This window comes from Camelus dromedarius, chromosome 20, assembly GCF_036321535.1.
Source record: "Camelus dromedarius isolate mCamDro1 chromosome 20, mCamDro1.pat, whole genome shotgun sequence".
NCBI lineage: Eukaryota > Metazoa > Chordata > Mammalia > Artiodactyla > Camelidae > Camelus > Camelus dromedarius.
Genome location: NC_087455.1, coordinates 16,041,838 through 16,057,177, shown reverse-complemented (window position 1 = coordinate 16,057,177; position 15,340 = coordinate 16,041,838). Strand labels below are relative to the sequence as shown.

Sequence of the window (15,340 nt, the reverse complement as noted above, 5' to 3'; positions counted from 1 at the left end):
AATTCAAATGAGAACACGACTGGATTTAAAGGAAGAACCAGAAGACAATCATATAGTGATATGATTTACAGTATGTAGCTAGAGCTTTTGTATGAAACTAAATGTTGATCGAACAATGGATAACTAGGAATATGTAACTTCTTTTCCATTCTACACTCTCATTATAAAACCAAAATGGGTATAAAGCTGCACTTTCCTTTATTTTGAAGGCCCCCTAATAATCAAAAATTAATTAGAGATAACTTGAGAAAAAGTGTTTTATCTAGCATTAAAAACTCATAATGGAAAGTGTCTGGAAAAAATTTCTTCTCCTTTTACCCCTTCTTCCTCTTCTTAAAAGCAGTAACGATAATAAAAGAGAACAGCCATTGAACACATATCATGTACTTAGAAACTTTACCTGTTATTTTATTTAAGCTACACAACATCCCTATAAGGTAGGAATTATTCCTAGTTTATCAACAGGAAATTCAGGCTCAGAGACATTAAGCAACTAGTACGACGTTGCAAATTTTGTAAATAACAGACTCAGGATAGAACTGAGTGTTGGAGCGTTATGCCCAGGAAAACTCTTGACATTCTATGTAATGATTATAGAATTAAAACACGAGCAACAGCCAGCTGTTACTCTCGTTAACTCTGGGAACTCTATTTCTGTTAAGTGATCTCATACTTTATGCAGAATGAGGCTCAATTTACCTCATCTCTGCAAGCCTGCTTCCTGACGTGAAAGGACAATACTCATTTTATGATTTGTTGCAATTAAACAAGGAAACGACTACCTGAAGCTTTAATGCAGCAGATGTCAACAAGTAGTAGCCACAATCATTTTTATTGTGTAAAGGTAGAAACGGGATTAAACATATTTAGTCGGGAAATTATAGGTGTGGATCCCAGGTCTGTGTGATTCCCAGGCCAGCATTCTTTATTGATTACACCATAAGGTAAGCAAGCTGTCTTTGGTAAAACGGTTGGGCGAGAAGAAGGCTTAATTTCTTCAAGCCCTGCTGTGACATCGTTTATTATTCACTATTTAGCTATATTATTTTTACTCTCTGGCACTTTGGGGCATAGACAGTATAATAAAAATGCCTCCACAGTTGTCCAGTAATCTCCCCGCCTGTCCCCGGCATCCCACAGCATGACATGAGCTCTGTGGGTAAAGTAAAGGGCGCTCAAGGAATTCGACCTCAACCAGCACAATTAGCTCAGAACCGGCGCCCGGCCCAGCTGTTGCTATTTTCCTCCCTAGGCCCCGCCCCCCGGCCACGCGGGGCTCCAGCCACGCCCCCAAGCTGGAGCTCTTGGGGCGGACTCGCGGAGCGCCTCAGCCTACCCACAGGGATTCCCTCCCCAGCCAATAGCGTCCGAGCTACTGGACTGCCCCTAACAAAGATGGCGGGGGAGGTCTCAGTGAGGGCAGACTGATTTAACACCCGAACCCGCGGCGGACCGCGGAGACAGTGGTAGCGCCGCGGCCCCGACCATGGAGGAGGGCAGCAGCGCTGGCAGCGGTGGCAGCGGTGGCAGCGACAGCAGTACCAGCGGCAGTGGCGGCGCGCAGCAAAGGGAGCTGGAGCGCATGGCTGAGGTCCTGGTCACCGGGGAGCAGTTACGGTAAGACGAGGGGCAGTGCCAGGGGGCTCGAGTGGCACTGCCAGCCCGTGTCCGCAGCAGTGCCGCGCGCACGCGCGCGGGGACTCGTGGCTCGCGACTCGCGCGGGGCTCAGGGACGCCTGCGGATGCGTGGACCTTCCGCGCCGTGCCGCGGCTTAGCTGCTGCAGCCCGGCGCCCTGCGGACTCAGGACTGGCGCGGGGCTCCCGAGGCGGACGCGGGAGAGCGCGTGGTGCGTGCTGCGCCCTCGCCCCGCTGCTGCAGCCCTGCGTCCCGCGGACGCGCTGCTGCTGACCCCGCGCGCCTCTTCTGCCCGCCAGGCACCCGGGCGCTGACAGGCCTGCCGGCTGACAGCCTACTGTTAGTCTGCCCAGAGGGCGAGAGGGGCTGTGAGGGGCCCCAACCCCTTTACTCTTAGATAAAAGGAGCCAGCCCAACGATCGCCTTCACTTAGATTTTCCTGGCAAATTTTGCTTCAATATCCTGAGCCCTCAGTGTTTTCATCTGTAAAATGGAGCTGATCAAGGCGACTCCCTTGAAGGGTTGTCGTGGGGGGTGCTGAACTGAGAACATTTCTGACACTCTACCTATCACTTAATTGGCACATTCGCATCAATCATCATTTGGATCCGCAAGGGGGCGTGGAGGCACCTTGTCCCGCTGCCCTGCAGCTGTGCCAACTCCCCCAGCGCGCATATTCTGGGGAGCAGAGCCCATCCGCCCCAGGCTACTGCAAGATTTGGGGTTTGATTGTCTCAATGCGTCCAGGACAGGCAGCGACCCCCAAATTCCACCCCCTCCCCCCTTATCATTCCTGTCCCATCGTGGTCCCTCCTGGATTCATGTTTGGGAATTGTATTAATGGTCTGACCGGTTCTGCAACTGCCCGTCTTATGGTCATAAATCAGTTCGCCAGGGGGAAAAACCCTTGGCTCTCCAGAGTTTGAATCACAACTTGCATGCCGGCCCCTGGCCCCTTCAGAACGGCTAGCGTGCCTTTTCCTTCTAGTTCTTGGCCTGAATCTCCAGGGTCATTTTGGTTTCTAAAATGCTATGTTTCAGGACCCGAAGGAGGAAGACTCTTGCAAAGGATCCTTTAGGATCCCTAAAGGTTTGGTAACCACCCTGCTTGCTGCCTTTAGATTGAGAAAGTAAATATTGGATTGAGTTTAACGTTACAAAAGGGAATTTGCACGTTTCTATTCCTTGATGATTTTTTAAATGTATAGTCGAAATTAAAGGAAATAAAAACTCGTTTTCCATCAAGAGATTTTTTTAACTGAAAAAAAAATCAAAATAAAGCTTTTCTGATTCAATCTGAAACTTTTAAATAATTTAATTTATTTGCCCCTTACTGTGTCATCTTTTTCAAAATCCTCAATTGGGTATTTTTCATTCCCTTTAAAATAATAAATTTCATGGTGCCTTTCTTTGTCCAGCAAGCACTTTCTCCTTCAGGATACTTAAATGCCCCTTCCCTGGGGGTCCCCAGAGTACTTGCTCCTCCCCTCTTTCCTGGCATCCCTCTGCACTGCAGCAGGTTTGAAGGCTACCCTTAGTGAGATGGTGAGAAGATAAGGGTAGACAGACTTGGGTTTGAATTTCTGCTCAGCCACTTTGTTGTGAGTCAACATTAAGTTGTTTTGAGGAGGACATTAAAGTCAGAGTGAACTCAGGTTTGCTACTTACTAGTGTGGCGCCTTGGACAAGCTACTTAACTAAGTATGATGGGTTAGTAATGGAACCTACCTCATAGTTTTGTGATGAGGATTGAATAGATGAGTTAGTGCTCAGGACAGTGCCTGGTATACAGTAAGCACCACATCAGCCTTAGCTACTTCAGTTTTGTGACTTTGGGCAAGTTAATTCACTTCTCTGAACCTCTGTTTCCTCATCTATAGAAAGGCAATGAAGATGAGCACTTTACAGGGTTGTTGTGAGGGTCCCCCCCTCCCTGGGGTTCAGGCATTAATGAGCATTCAACAAATGGTTGTTGGAGTCAATTAGTATTACTGGTCTCTGTGTGTCACCACACCTGACTTCCAGCTGAGCAAGGTCGAGCAGTAAGGATGGGTTGATGGTTAAGAACCCAGGCTGCCTGGGTTCTTATTCTGCCTCTGCCATTTATTAGTCCTGTGACTTTGGGACAGTTTACTTAACTTCTTTGTGCCTCAGTTCCACTTCTCTTGCAGGAATTTTGTGAGGATTAAATGAGGAGATGCTACATGTAAAAGGCTTAGTAAACTTTAATTTTATTTTGGAAAATTGTAATGATTGCTTTTTAAAAATCTCAACCATCTTAGCACTGTGTTGAGCATATAGCAATTACTCAAATATCTGAATGACTAGTGTATGTAATTAAATATATGGTTGTAAATACAGATAATATAATACTAGAATTTGGGGATTTAAGTGGCCATATACGGCCCTGGCTTCCTAGTTGCTGGAGGAACCTCTTATAAAGGAGTGGGGATGCAGTCCTTGCTGTCACTGTCACAACGTGTTTTCACGTCCCTTGCAGCTCTCTCAAGGCTGATTGTGGCTTTGTGATGTCCCGGTCTCCTGCCTGTAAGTGACACACACACACACACACACACACACACACACACACTCTCTCTCACACACTCACACAATTCCTCTCTGCCTTCTCTTTCTTTTCTACTACTTTCTGGGTCATCAAAGATGAGACAGATGAAGGTGATGAAAAAAAGAGAAACCAAGATTAGGATTTAAAATACAAAATTTGGCTGCTGGGTCCATCTCTTTGAATTTTACTTATAATATTTATTTATGTATGTATATACAGATGTTGTAGATATGGATGTATGTATGTATTTTTAACTACTTTGCTAGGGTGAGTCAGTTAGCCACTCTGGGTCTCAGTGCCCATACCTGCAGAATGAGAATAATAACATCCTCCCATGTAAGATTTGTGGTGTTGGATCAAATGGGGTATGACATGGGAAGAGACTTGGTCAAATAAATCAATAAACCAAAAGTAATTGTTGTTAACTGATTATTATAAGCTCCAGATGTGAAATTGAGGGCTGGCTTCACAATCCTGACACTTTGGTGAGGGCAGCTGGTTGCATAAGGATATGAAATTGAGTAACAGATTTAAAACATCTCCTGCTTCCTCTTCCAGCCTGACTGCAGGGTCCTTTTCCTAATCTCTTTCTGCTTCCCCTTGTCATAAGGGATTTCACTTCCTTGCCCAATGTATTTGTGTGGTTTTGCATCTTAAAAGTGCATTTGGATACCACGTCACACCACCAGGATGGCTATCATCAAAAAGACAGATAATAACAAGTGTGGACAGGGATGTGGGGAAGTTGGAACCCTTCTGTGCTGCTGGCGGAAAGGTAAAATGATTCAGTGCTTTGTTTCTTCTTTTTTTTTTTTTATAGAATTACTATTTTTTTTTAAAAGAGGAAAGTAATTAGGTTTATTTATTTATTTACTTACTTACTTATTTTTTTCAATAGAAGTACTGAGGACTGAATCCAGGACCTCGTGCATGCTAAGCGTGCACTCTACCACTGAGCTGTACCCTCCCCCAGTGCAGCCACTTTGGAAGGCATGCTGGCATTTCCTCAAAGGCTAAACATAGAATTACCATATGACCCAGTCGTTTTACTCCTGGGTGTGAATGTATATTCAAGAGAAATGAAAACATATGTCTGCATAAAAATGTGTACACAGATTTTCAGAGCAGCATTTTTTCATTATAGCCAAAAACAGAAGAAACCACTCAAATGTCCATCATCTGATGAATGGATAAGTAATATGTGGTGTATCTGCTTCAGGAAGTATTATTCAGCAGTAAAAAGGAGTCAGATATGGATATATGCTACAACATGGCTGAACCTTGAAAACGTTTTGCTAAGTGAGAGGAGACAGACATGAAAGGACACATGCTGTACGACTCTGTTTGTATAAGATGTCCAGAACACGCAGATCTGGAAGGACAGAAGGTGGTTGCCAGAAGCAGTGGGGAGGGGGAATGGAGAGTGATTGCCAGTGGGTATAGAGTTTCCTTTGGGGCTGATGAGAATGTTCTAAACTTGATTGTGGTGATGATTTCATAACTCTATGGATATGCTTAAAACCATTGAATTATACACATAAAGTGGATGAATTGTGTATGTGATTTATATCTCAAGAAAACTATTACAAAAATGCACTTGTATGACATAAGAGTGATGGAAAACAAAATATTCAAAATTTTAAAATAATTTTTTTTGGTTCCTTTTTGGATTAGCCAAAGAATGCAATGATACTTATCATTAACTCAATAATGCATTACTGCCACACCAGATGGGACTGACATTTTACATATACCTTTTTATAGTATTATTCTTGATATAAAACAGAGAAAATATGCCTTCAATAGTCAAGGAAATTGTCTCAGAACACCCCTAATGTGAAGGTAATTAACCATGTATAAATCACTCATATTAGTGGGGTTTGGTAGTATGACTTTTCACTAGTTATTTTTATATGTTTTATATATAAATCTTTTATTTTGAAATTTGCCATGCAGTCATAACTATGACACTCTAATTATAATATCCAGAATCCACCTTATACTTCTTCTGTAGGCTAATCTCAGAAATACTTAGCAAGAAGGTGGTTTGTAATGAGCATTTAAATAAAGAAGGCAAGAATATCACTATTTTCTCCATGGGAATGGTAGATATGATAATAGTAACAATCACAATGATATGGTGTTTATTACCTGCCAAGGACTCTTCCAAGTGCTTATATAGCGTTACTAAATATACATTAATATATGTTATCAAAAAAATTTATATATATACACATGACTTTAAGCTTTATAGCGATGCTATGTAGAAGATACACTTATTATCTCCATTTTACAGGTGAGACGACTGAGGAACAGAGAATGTGAGCTAACTGGCTATAGATGATTCAGCCAGAAAGTGGTAGAACTGAGAGTTCTTGCTCTTAAGCAGGATGCTAGATTTACCTGTGATTTAACTGTGTCTTCAGTGAGTAACTTAGAGAGTGAAGAAGTGTCACGATTAGGCAAATTTAAAGCAGAATCATGTGTACAAAGCCATCACATTCTGGTGTGATAACTTTCGCAAATGAGTAGACAAATGATTTTTCCTTTCTGTTGGGAAAAATCTAATTTATTTCTAGAAGTGTTTATGTTTTGTTAAGATAGAATGGTCACTTTCTCCACTATTAAACTCTGTCCTTCCTGCCATGTGGTTTTGAAAACTTAATTTGAACCCCCTTCATTCTGAATTTATAATCACTTATTGGGAAGATAAATAGCAGTTCACTGTTTTGCCGGCTGTGAGGATGGCAGTGGGGTGTGGAGGAGAATTAAGACTGTAATGAGGAATGTTTAATTAAGAGAGACAACGTTTCAAGCTTTTCAGTTATGCTCATCTACCTAGACTAAATATGCTAATTACGATGGTCTCACCCAATCACTAAAGCTGGTTCCCTAAAAGCAATTTACTAGGCAGTGAGTTTTAGCTAAGTCATAGGAAATTGCAGTTCTTTCAAATTGTTTGATGTGTTTGCCTTTTTGCTACAACACACTACCTTTCCAGACTCTTACAGCCTTGCTATTGCCTTTTTCATAAAAACTCATTAAATCTAATATTGAGTTGCTTTTCTGAATTTGCTTTGGTAATGTTAAGGCAGCATGCAGATAAAAGGTAAAAATCAACTCATTGAACCAAAGGCCAATGTAAAATAAAGTAAATAGGAGATACGGAGTTTTAGAGATACCGAGTAGAACAGGGAGAAATACAGTTGACCCTTGAACAGTGTCGGAGTTCGGGCACTCATACTCTGCACATAAGGAAATCTGAGTATGACTTTATAGTTAGACTTGTTCCTCTGTGTCCCCTGTTCCCCATCCATGGATTCAGCCAGTCATGACTTGAGGCAGTACTGTAGTATTTATATTGAGAAAAATCCGGGTATAGGCAGACCTGAGCAGTTCAAACCCCTGTTGTTCAAGCGTGAACTGTAGTCTGTTTTTAATCACAATTTGAACTTGAGGAAATTTAACGTTGACCTAGAGCGTGTCTTAGGGGGTCGCCCCTACTGGTGGCCATTAATATGGAAGTTGAGCTCTGCTGGACACTGTAGCTGAAGGGAATGGCAGGAAAGCTACTGCCTAGGTGCTTTAACTGAAATGTAGGGACCCAAACGGAAGGAATATGCTTTTATTCTTCTAAACAGAGAGGACATCCCTGCATCAGGAAATTACTCCCTGTTCCGGTAAAAATGGGGGTACTTTAGGGAATGGAGAGTCACTGCATTTAGAGTCAGTACAGAGGAGCCTAGTGTAGGGTGTTGAGTTGCCTTTGAATCAGAGGCTCTTCCCATATACAGATCTTGTTTCTATGAACATCTTTTTCTGCTTCACAAATCGGATGTGAGGGCAGCGAGCACCACCCTGGCACATAGCATTCTTGGTAAAGACTCCTTTCTTCCCTGGAGAGAAAGACTGTAACTGCTCTGTCACTTGCAAAAACCATCATGCAAATAGAAGATGCATAGTAAGTGCTCAGTAAGTGATTGTGGAATTATTTTGTACCCTTATGTGCTTATCTTTATGTAAACCTGTTTTTGAAAGGACTGCAGTGTTCATTGCTTATGATAATGTTTGTGGTTACTTTTCTAAAAGACCAGTGCTCATACTTAGGTTGTAGCTTCTTTCAGCTTTGGAATCAATAAACCTGAAAATGAGGTAAATAAATACACCTCCACAGAAAGAATGTGGGGTGACGCATGCTTGTTCTCCTCTCCTGTTATTTCTAGTATTTATTTGCATCAGTGACTCACTTCCCTTTATCAGGTGGTGGCTCTTAAATGGTTGGAGTCTGTGAGTTCAGTGATTAGAAAAAGACAAAGGAAACAGTCATTAACCCTCTTTCTACGCAGTAAGTCATCACACTTTTCTATGTTCCTCATTATCTTCCAAGGAGAAGTGGGTTCCAGATCTGAGCTCCTTGTCCCAGTCTTATCAGCTTGGTAACCAAACTTGGAAGCTTATGTCAGTGACTTTTTATGGACTGTTAGATCCTGGAGGAACACAGTGGAGACAGAGAGCAGGCAGAGAGCTTAGCGGATCAGACAGCTTGCTTGCAAGCAGCTGTTTCCCGGGGCAGTGCCCGCAGGGGCAACAGGAGCTATTTTCATCTGGGCTGGCTGGGATGCGTCCCTGTTGGAAGGGTTCAGAGAGAGCAGTTATTTACTCGGGTCTGCACAAAGAGTCACTTTTCTGTAGCTTTTTTTAAACACCTTTAAGGTTGAATGGGAGAGGCGAGATGGAGAGAGAAAACACCTGGGAGTGTGGGACAGGATGTCCTTTCATGTGTGCAGCTTTCTGATAACAGCTGTTGCTCGGGTGTGACAAGAGGGGGTAAATACCAGGGCAGCCAGCTCCAGGGAAGCCTGTGGCAGCTGCGGAGGAGGAGGGAGTGAGGAGCCAGTGTCATCAGGGGAAGGCTCGACTCTTCCCACTCATAACCTTGAGCTGCTTCTTGTGGTTTTGTTGGCGGCGGTGCCTGTTTGTTTTAATCCTGATAACACTGTCTCCCTGCGATACTTGTACCTACAGGTTTCTGATTCTGATATTTACCCAGGGGTTCCTTTTATTGAGGCAAGCTGTGGCCCAGCACCCACTCAGGTCTGGGCCTTATTTAGATCCCCCAGCTCTGTGAGGCTCTCCTTTGGGTCGTGAAACTATTACAGCTGCAAAGCGCTGAACTTTGTGCTTTGTGGCCAGTCAGATGGGACTCGGGACCAGTCCTAGTACAGAATGCTCAGTAGCTTCTCTGATCTTGACTTAAAGTGTGAGAAACAAATGAACATTCTTAGGTGGGGGTATAGCTCAGTGGCAGAGTGCGTGCTTAGCATGCATGAGGTCCTGGGTTTGATTCCCAGTACCTTGATCAAAAAAAAATTTTTTTTTAAATAAGTAGATAAACCTAATTACCTCCTCCTTCCAAAAAAAAAAAAAAAAAGCTTAAAACAGCGTGAGAAAAATTTTTTTGAAAAGCAAGATTTTAAAAAAGAAAGAATGAACCTTCCCTTGTTAAGAGAGAAAGCCTCATTTCATGCTGGGGCTATCCTATTTTCATTATGTTTAGGTTCGTCCCTGTATTTTTATTATGTGTGAAGTTTGGCCATTTTTTAAATATGTTATAAAATTCTGAAGGAATACACTATGAGTGTTGTGTCCACAAAAAAAAAAAAAAAAAGAAAGAAAGAAAGAAAAGAAAAGAAAAAAGAAAAAAAACAAGAATGGTTGGAAATGGGGTGGTGTGGAGATACATAATTAGGTGCTGGTTGAAGAACAACCAGTATATAAAAGTGCAAATTTACAAGACAGATATATTAAGAAAGAATTGCTGTTTTCCATCTTGAAAAAGGATTTAGTACATTTTCTATTGAGGATCCTGGGTTACTTTTCTGTTTAAAATGCAATTCTCTTTATAAGATTGGCATACTATTTTGAGGCATATGTTTTGAGTCCAGTAAAGTGTGAATTTCTTGGATTGTGGAAGGTACTGTTCTGTTTCCCGATTCCTTTCCTCTTCCCCAGCAGGAGAGGAGACTAGGGTAAACTTGGATCCTATTTTCATTGATTTTTTTTTTTTAAGTTCTACTTACCTTTATTCTTTAACTTTTCCGTAAATGAAAGTGACTTTCACAGAGTGTATTCACTGCAAAAGGCCAGGGTTTATTCCCTGTGGCGTGATGAGTGTGTTTTACACCGAGGTGCCAAGAGCGCCTTATGTCATCTCTAGCTAAGCTATAAGGTTGATAAAATAAGACTTTGCCAAAGCTCCTACTTGCACTGTTTTCTTCTTAAAAACTGACAACAAAAGTCAGTTTAGAGATGAGGTTTTACAACAGTTATCTGATACATAACCATGATTCATTTTCCTTTACATTTGTTAGAATTTTTTAATGACTGTTTTGTAGAATCTGATGGTCAAACATAACAGTGGGTATAACTGTCTTCCTGAGAGAGGATGATGGACCTCGGTTGCCAAGATAAAGTACACTCACATCTTCTACCATACTCATAAGAGCCAAAAGTTACCACAGTATTTAAGGACATTCAAATATAAGGAACAAGAGTGAACTAGAGCTTTTTCCTCCAGCATTTTATTATGAAAATTTTTAAACATACAGAAGAGTTTAAAGAATTCTACAGTGAACACCCCTGACATATATCCATCACTTAGATTACACAAATGACATTTAACATGCTTGCTTTATCACATAACTATCCTTCTGTCCCTCCTTCTGTCCAACCATCAATTCATCTTATTTTTTCAGGATTTCAGAATAAGTCACAGACGACAATAAACCTCCTAAAACCTTCAGCATGAAATCTACTAGCTTACACGCACTGTTTGTTCATGGTTCTTTTTTTTTTTCTTAAGAAATAAAACTTATGTACAACGAAATGCACCTTTTGATGAATGTTGACTAAAATATACGTCTGTGAAACCCAAACCCCTCTCCAGATATCTTTGAATGTTTCTGACTACGAGAAAACAGAAAATCAACTTAAACAATGTATTGACCCCCTTGACTGGAAATCCAGAAGGTGTGATGCCTTGAGGCTTAATTCATTCTCTGTAGTTCTGTTGGTTCTTTTCTGTAGCTCCTTCATGTGTCAGCTCTTTCTTCGGTTGGCTTCATCCTTAAGCCAGTGGAACTTCAGGCTGCACATTGGCTCATAATAATTAATGTCCAGGGGGGAAGAGAGGGAACATTTCCAGCCAGGATACCAAACACAGTTCCCGAAGTTCACCCTGATTGGCCAGACTGCTTAGGTCACATGCTTGCTCAGGAGCCAATGAGATTGTAGCCAGGGGAGTGGATGCCACCAGCCAACCAGGCATCTCTCCACCAACACACACACACACACACACACACACACACACACACACACACACACACACACACACACACACACACACACACACAATCTCTCTCTTTCGAGGGTCACTTCACAGTTCATGAACAACCTTTTAATACTTTGGGGAATGTTTTTGCTTGCTTGTATAATTGTCTTTAACTTTGAGAAAGGGAAGAAAGCTACTAGTATAGGTTGTTTTGATAGAAAGAGTAGTTTAACATGTCAGAAAATACTCCAGTAGAAACACAAAGCTTTAATTTTACAAGAATTTCTTTGAATAGCTGGTTTCAGGTGGGTGCTACCATTTCGTCACTTGCTCAGCTCATATTTATTGAGTGCCTGTTAAATGTCAGGTGTTACACCACTTGCTGTGAGAGATGGGAAGTGAAACAACAGAAGCTCCTTACCCTTGAGGAGCTCAAACTATAACCTGTCTAGTCTTGAGTATGTGCACAAGACAGAATTGATGACATAGAACCACGTTATACTAGAGACAGGCATTCTATTTATCAGTAAGAAAAAAGACCTAAAAGCTGGGAGAAATGGTCATGTGTTTTACCAATGGTACCAGTTATCTTCTTTAAGTCACTCTAGTGTTCATTTTTAAATGTTACACGTTTTATTGGCAAGAGAGCACAAAATCATATTTTTCCCATCTAAGAGAGAGAAATGACTTTTACAAATAGGATACTTACCAGTTGATAATGTGTGCCTACATAATTATATTTCCTCTGAAATAATACTGTGTCCTTAGAATTACGATCCTCTACTGTAGGATTGTCCTTGGTGGAGCCGTTACTTCCCCTTCCTTTCCAGAACTCTGCGGAAGTACGGCAAAGCTGAAGGAAAGGTTGGATTTTACTTTTCAAAGCCGAAAGCTGTTTCAGCAGCAGGATGAAGGGCCCTGTTGCCCTGCCACATCCATGCAGGATCCCTCTCAGTGTCTCGTCACTAGTTCTATAAATAATCCGAAACCCCGTCAAGATGCCAGACACTGGGTTAGGTGCTGGGGACAAGAGGAGGACCTTCGTGCCCTGGACTTCCCTCCATGGTCACTTTCATCTGTCAGTTTCAAGCACACTTTGGCCTCCTGTGGATTGCATGTTATTTTCACTTTCACGGTTCAAGATTTCCAAACCGTAAAATGAGCCAAGTGCAAAATAATAAAAAGTATATTCATCTTAAGATAGCATTTCTGGACTTAAAGCGAGAGTCCTTTGTTTGTTCGTTTGTATTTTGTCCTGAAGCACAACTAATTTTCATGAAGGGGTGGGTACCTTAGGAGAGGGACTTGCAAGGAAGCCAGGGTGGGGAAGGGTGGCTAGCATACATTACATGAATCTCATGTCTTGTATATCTTTGTATAATAAATTTATTTTACAATTTGGGGAGACAACAAATATAATTCAATAAATTAATATGTTCATAATTAAGGATAATGTAATAAATACAAAAATTGAGAGACATTGAAAAGAAATGATTGAAAATCTAAGGATGGGAGAATGCTGAAGATGCGGAGAAGGACACTTAGAAATGGAAGCTGTGCTTCTAGCATAAGGGAAGATGGCTGCCTCAAACTCCTGCAGGGTAAGAGGGTGCAGTGACAAAAGGGAGACCCAGGACAACAGATGTGAATCTGAGGGGTGATAAACAGCCCACATCACAGGAAACCTGGCCAGAAGTGGGCCTGCGGTGTCTGGATTCCTCTGAATGTGGAACTCTTCCCTGACAAGCTTGGGGCAGTAGTTTGGTACAGAACAAAGGTCTTCTCATAACCTGTAGAGAAATTTGGTACAAAATCATTGTGGAGGAGAGCGACCAAGGTGTGTGTTTTTATATGTGGGTCATAGAAGGAGAGTTGCACACTTCAGTCATTTACTACACAACAGTCTAGCAAAATGTCAAGTCCTGTTCTGTGCATTTACATCGATACTGTTTTATGGAATCCGGATGATAATTCTATTATCTCAGTTTTAAAATGGAAGAAACTAAGGCACGAGCAATTTGACCAAGGTCATGTAGGTAATAAAGCATGGGAGCTTGGTCTTGAATCCAAGCCTCTCTGAGTTCCTACAAGGCGCAAACAACTATAGAAGTAACTTGGTAAAATATTAAGAAGTAAGGTCCATCCTTCTTGCCTTCAAGTCACAGCCTAAGCCAGGTTAGAGACGGGACAAAGGCATGTGCATGTAAGTAATATATAAGGGCAGCAAATAAAGGGCAATAGAGAGAGTGGTTGAAACGGTAGAGGGGAGTTTTTGGCTTACGTAACGTTAAGTTTCAGAGATCGGTGAACTTCACGTGAGGATTCCAGGTGTATTTCTCTTAAGTCATCTTGGTTCTCCCCTTCTCTGTGCATTAACTTTGCTGTCATGAAAGCTTCCTTTGTATTTATATGATGGCCATTGGCACCAATCAATATTGAAGAAAGAGGATTGGTTGCCATCAACCATCAACAAAATCTTGAGCTTTGATATTTTAGGACCATCTTAACTTACAAACTCATAAGATTTTAAAGCAGAGAAAAGTCCTTCACTGGTTGTCTTAGGCTTACCCATCTACAATATCGTGACAAGGAGGATGGTATTATCCTGACTGCTTTAGATCAAGCAAGACCCCCTTCCCCTTGGGGACAGAGATGGGACCATAGCTGCTATCCTATGGAGAAGGGTTCATTGAGTGTTGGGGAGATAAACCCAGTGTCCTCCACAAAAGGTAGTTTGGGATCATTGGTGAGAAAGCAGTGAAAAAAATTGTGCAGGTTATGACATAAAAAATTTTAGAAGAAATAACTTAAAGTTGGGAGGGGGAAGCTTGTACAAAGGAGAAGAAAGTGCTCACAGAAAAGCCTCAAGAAAGGTACAACTTGGGAAAGTTTAGGAGACATTGGTGTACATCCTGGACCGTACTGCTTTCGAAGTAATTTTCCCTGTAAACCTCCCCGTCTTGATGATCACCTGCTCATCATCCATGTGCTCCCCCTCCCCCTCCCCCTCTCACCACCCTCTGAATTGGAAGATGTGCCTCTGGTGTTCAGTATCTGCTCAATAAGAGAAGTAAAAGAAAACTCTCAACATATGACTAACATGGCACGTGGCTCAGGTTCAAGTTGCAAAGAATGATTTTTGCATCCCTTGGGTTTTGATGACTTTCCAAGTAGCACTTCCACCCAGAAAGACTCTCAGCCAAAGCTGTATAAAAGTTATCTCTTTGTTTAAGCAAAGCTGCCTTAGGAATAATTAAGATGCAGACTTTCTGGGAAAGTTGCAAAATGTTCTTCACTTACGTAACTCAAAAGAAAGGTCTTTCAGGTCGTGTGTTTCAATATATTTTGTCAATGTTTTCCCTCTTTTCTCCAGAAACTGGAAATAGGAGCTACCTTTGATTATCAAGAAGGCAGGTTTTTTGCCACTTTGAGTAAGATTTAAGTGTATATCTCATTGCACCATTGCGTTGACTTTACAATAGTGATTTTGATTGATTTTACAATAGTGGCATTGATTTTTGTACTGCAACTGCTGTAAAGCTAACTAATAGGAATAAATCCAAATTTACTTGTTCTTATGGTTTTATTCTTGGATAATACTGCATGAGTTTAGCCTTTCATTTTTCAAAATGGGTGGCACGTGTACAAATGCAGTAAACCTTTTGTCCTCAAATTCTGACAAGGAACTGTGAAATAAAATTGTGATGTCTCTTATGCCTGTGTTGGCTGCAAAAGAGAGAAGCTCCAGTGAAACCCATTGACAAGTATCCACGAAGTCTAAGAAGCTGGGCTTGGAGCCAATGCATT

General features: G+C 41.6%; 1 protein-coding gene across 2 annotated transcripts in view; it reads left to right on the top strand.

Moving 5' to 3' along the window:
- Positions 1-1,366: 1,366 nt before the first annotated feature.
- Positions 1,367-15,340, top strand: part of DEPTOR (DEP domain containing MTOR interacting protein) — a 130,473-nt gene continuing 116,499 nt past the window's right edge. The window contains exon 1 of one of the 2 annotated variants that reach the window (XM_031439556.2): positions 1,367-1,617. In XM_031439556.2, the coding sequence (XP_031295416.1) occupies positions 1,487-1,617 (131 nt within the window). In that variant the 5' untranslated portion in view covers positions 1,367-1,486. The remainder of the gene's footprint in view (positions 1,618-15,340) is intronic. The other variant, XM_010988416.3, reaches the window with a different exon arrangement.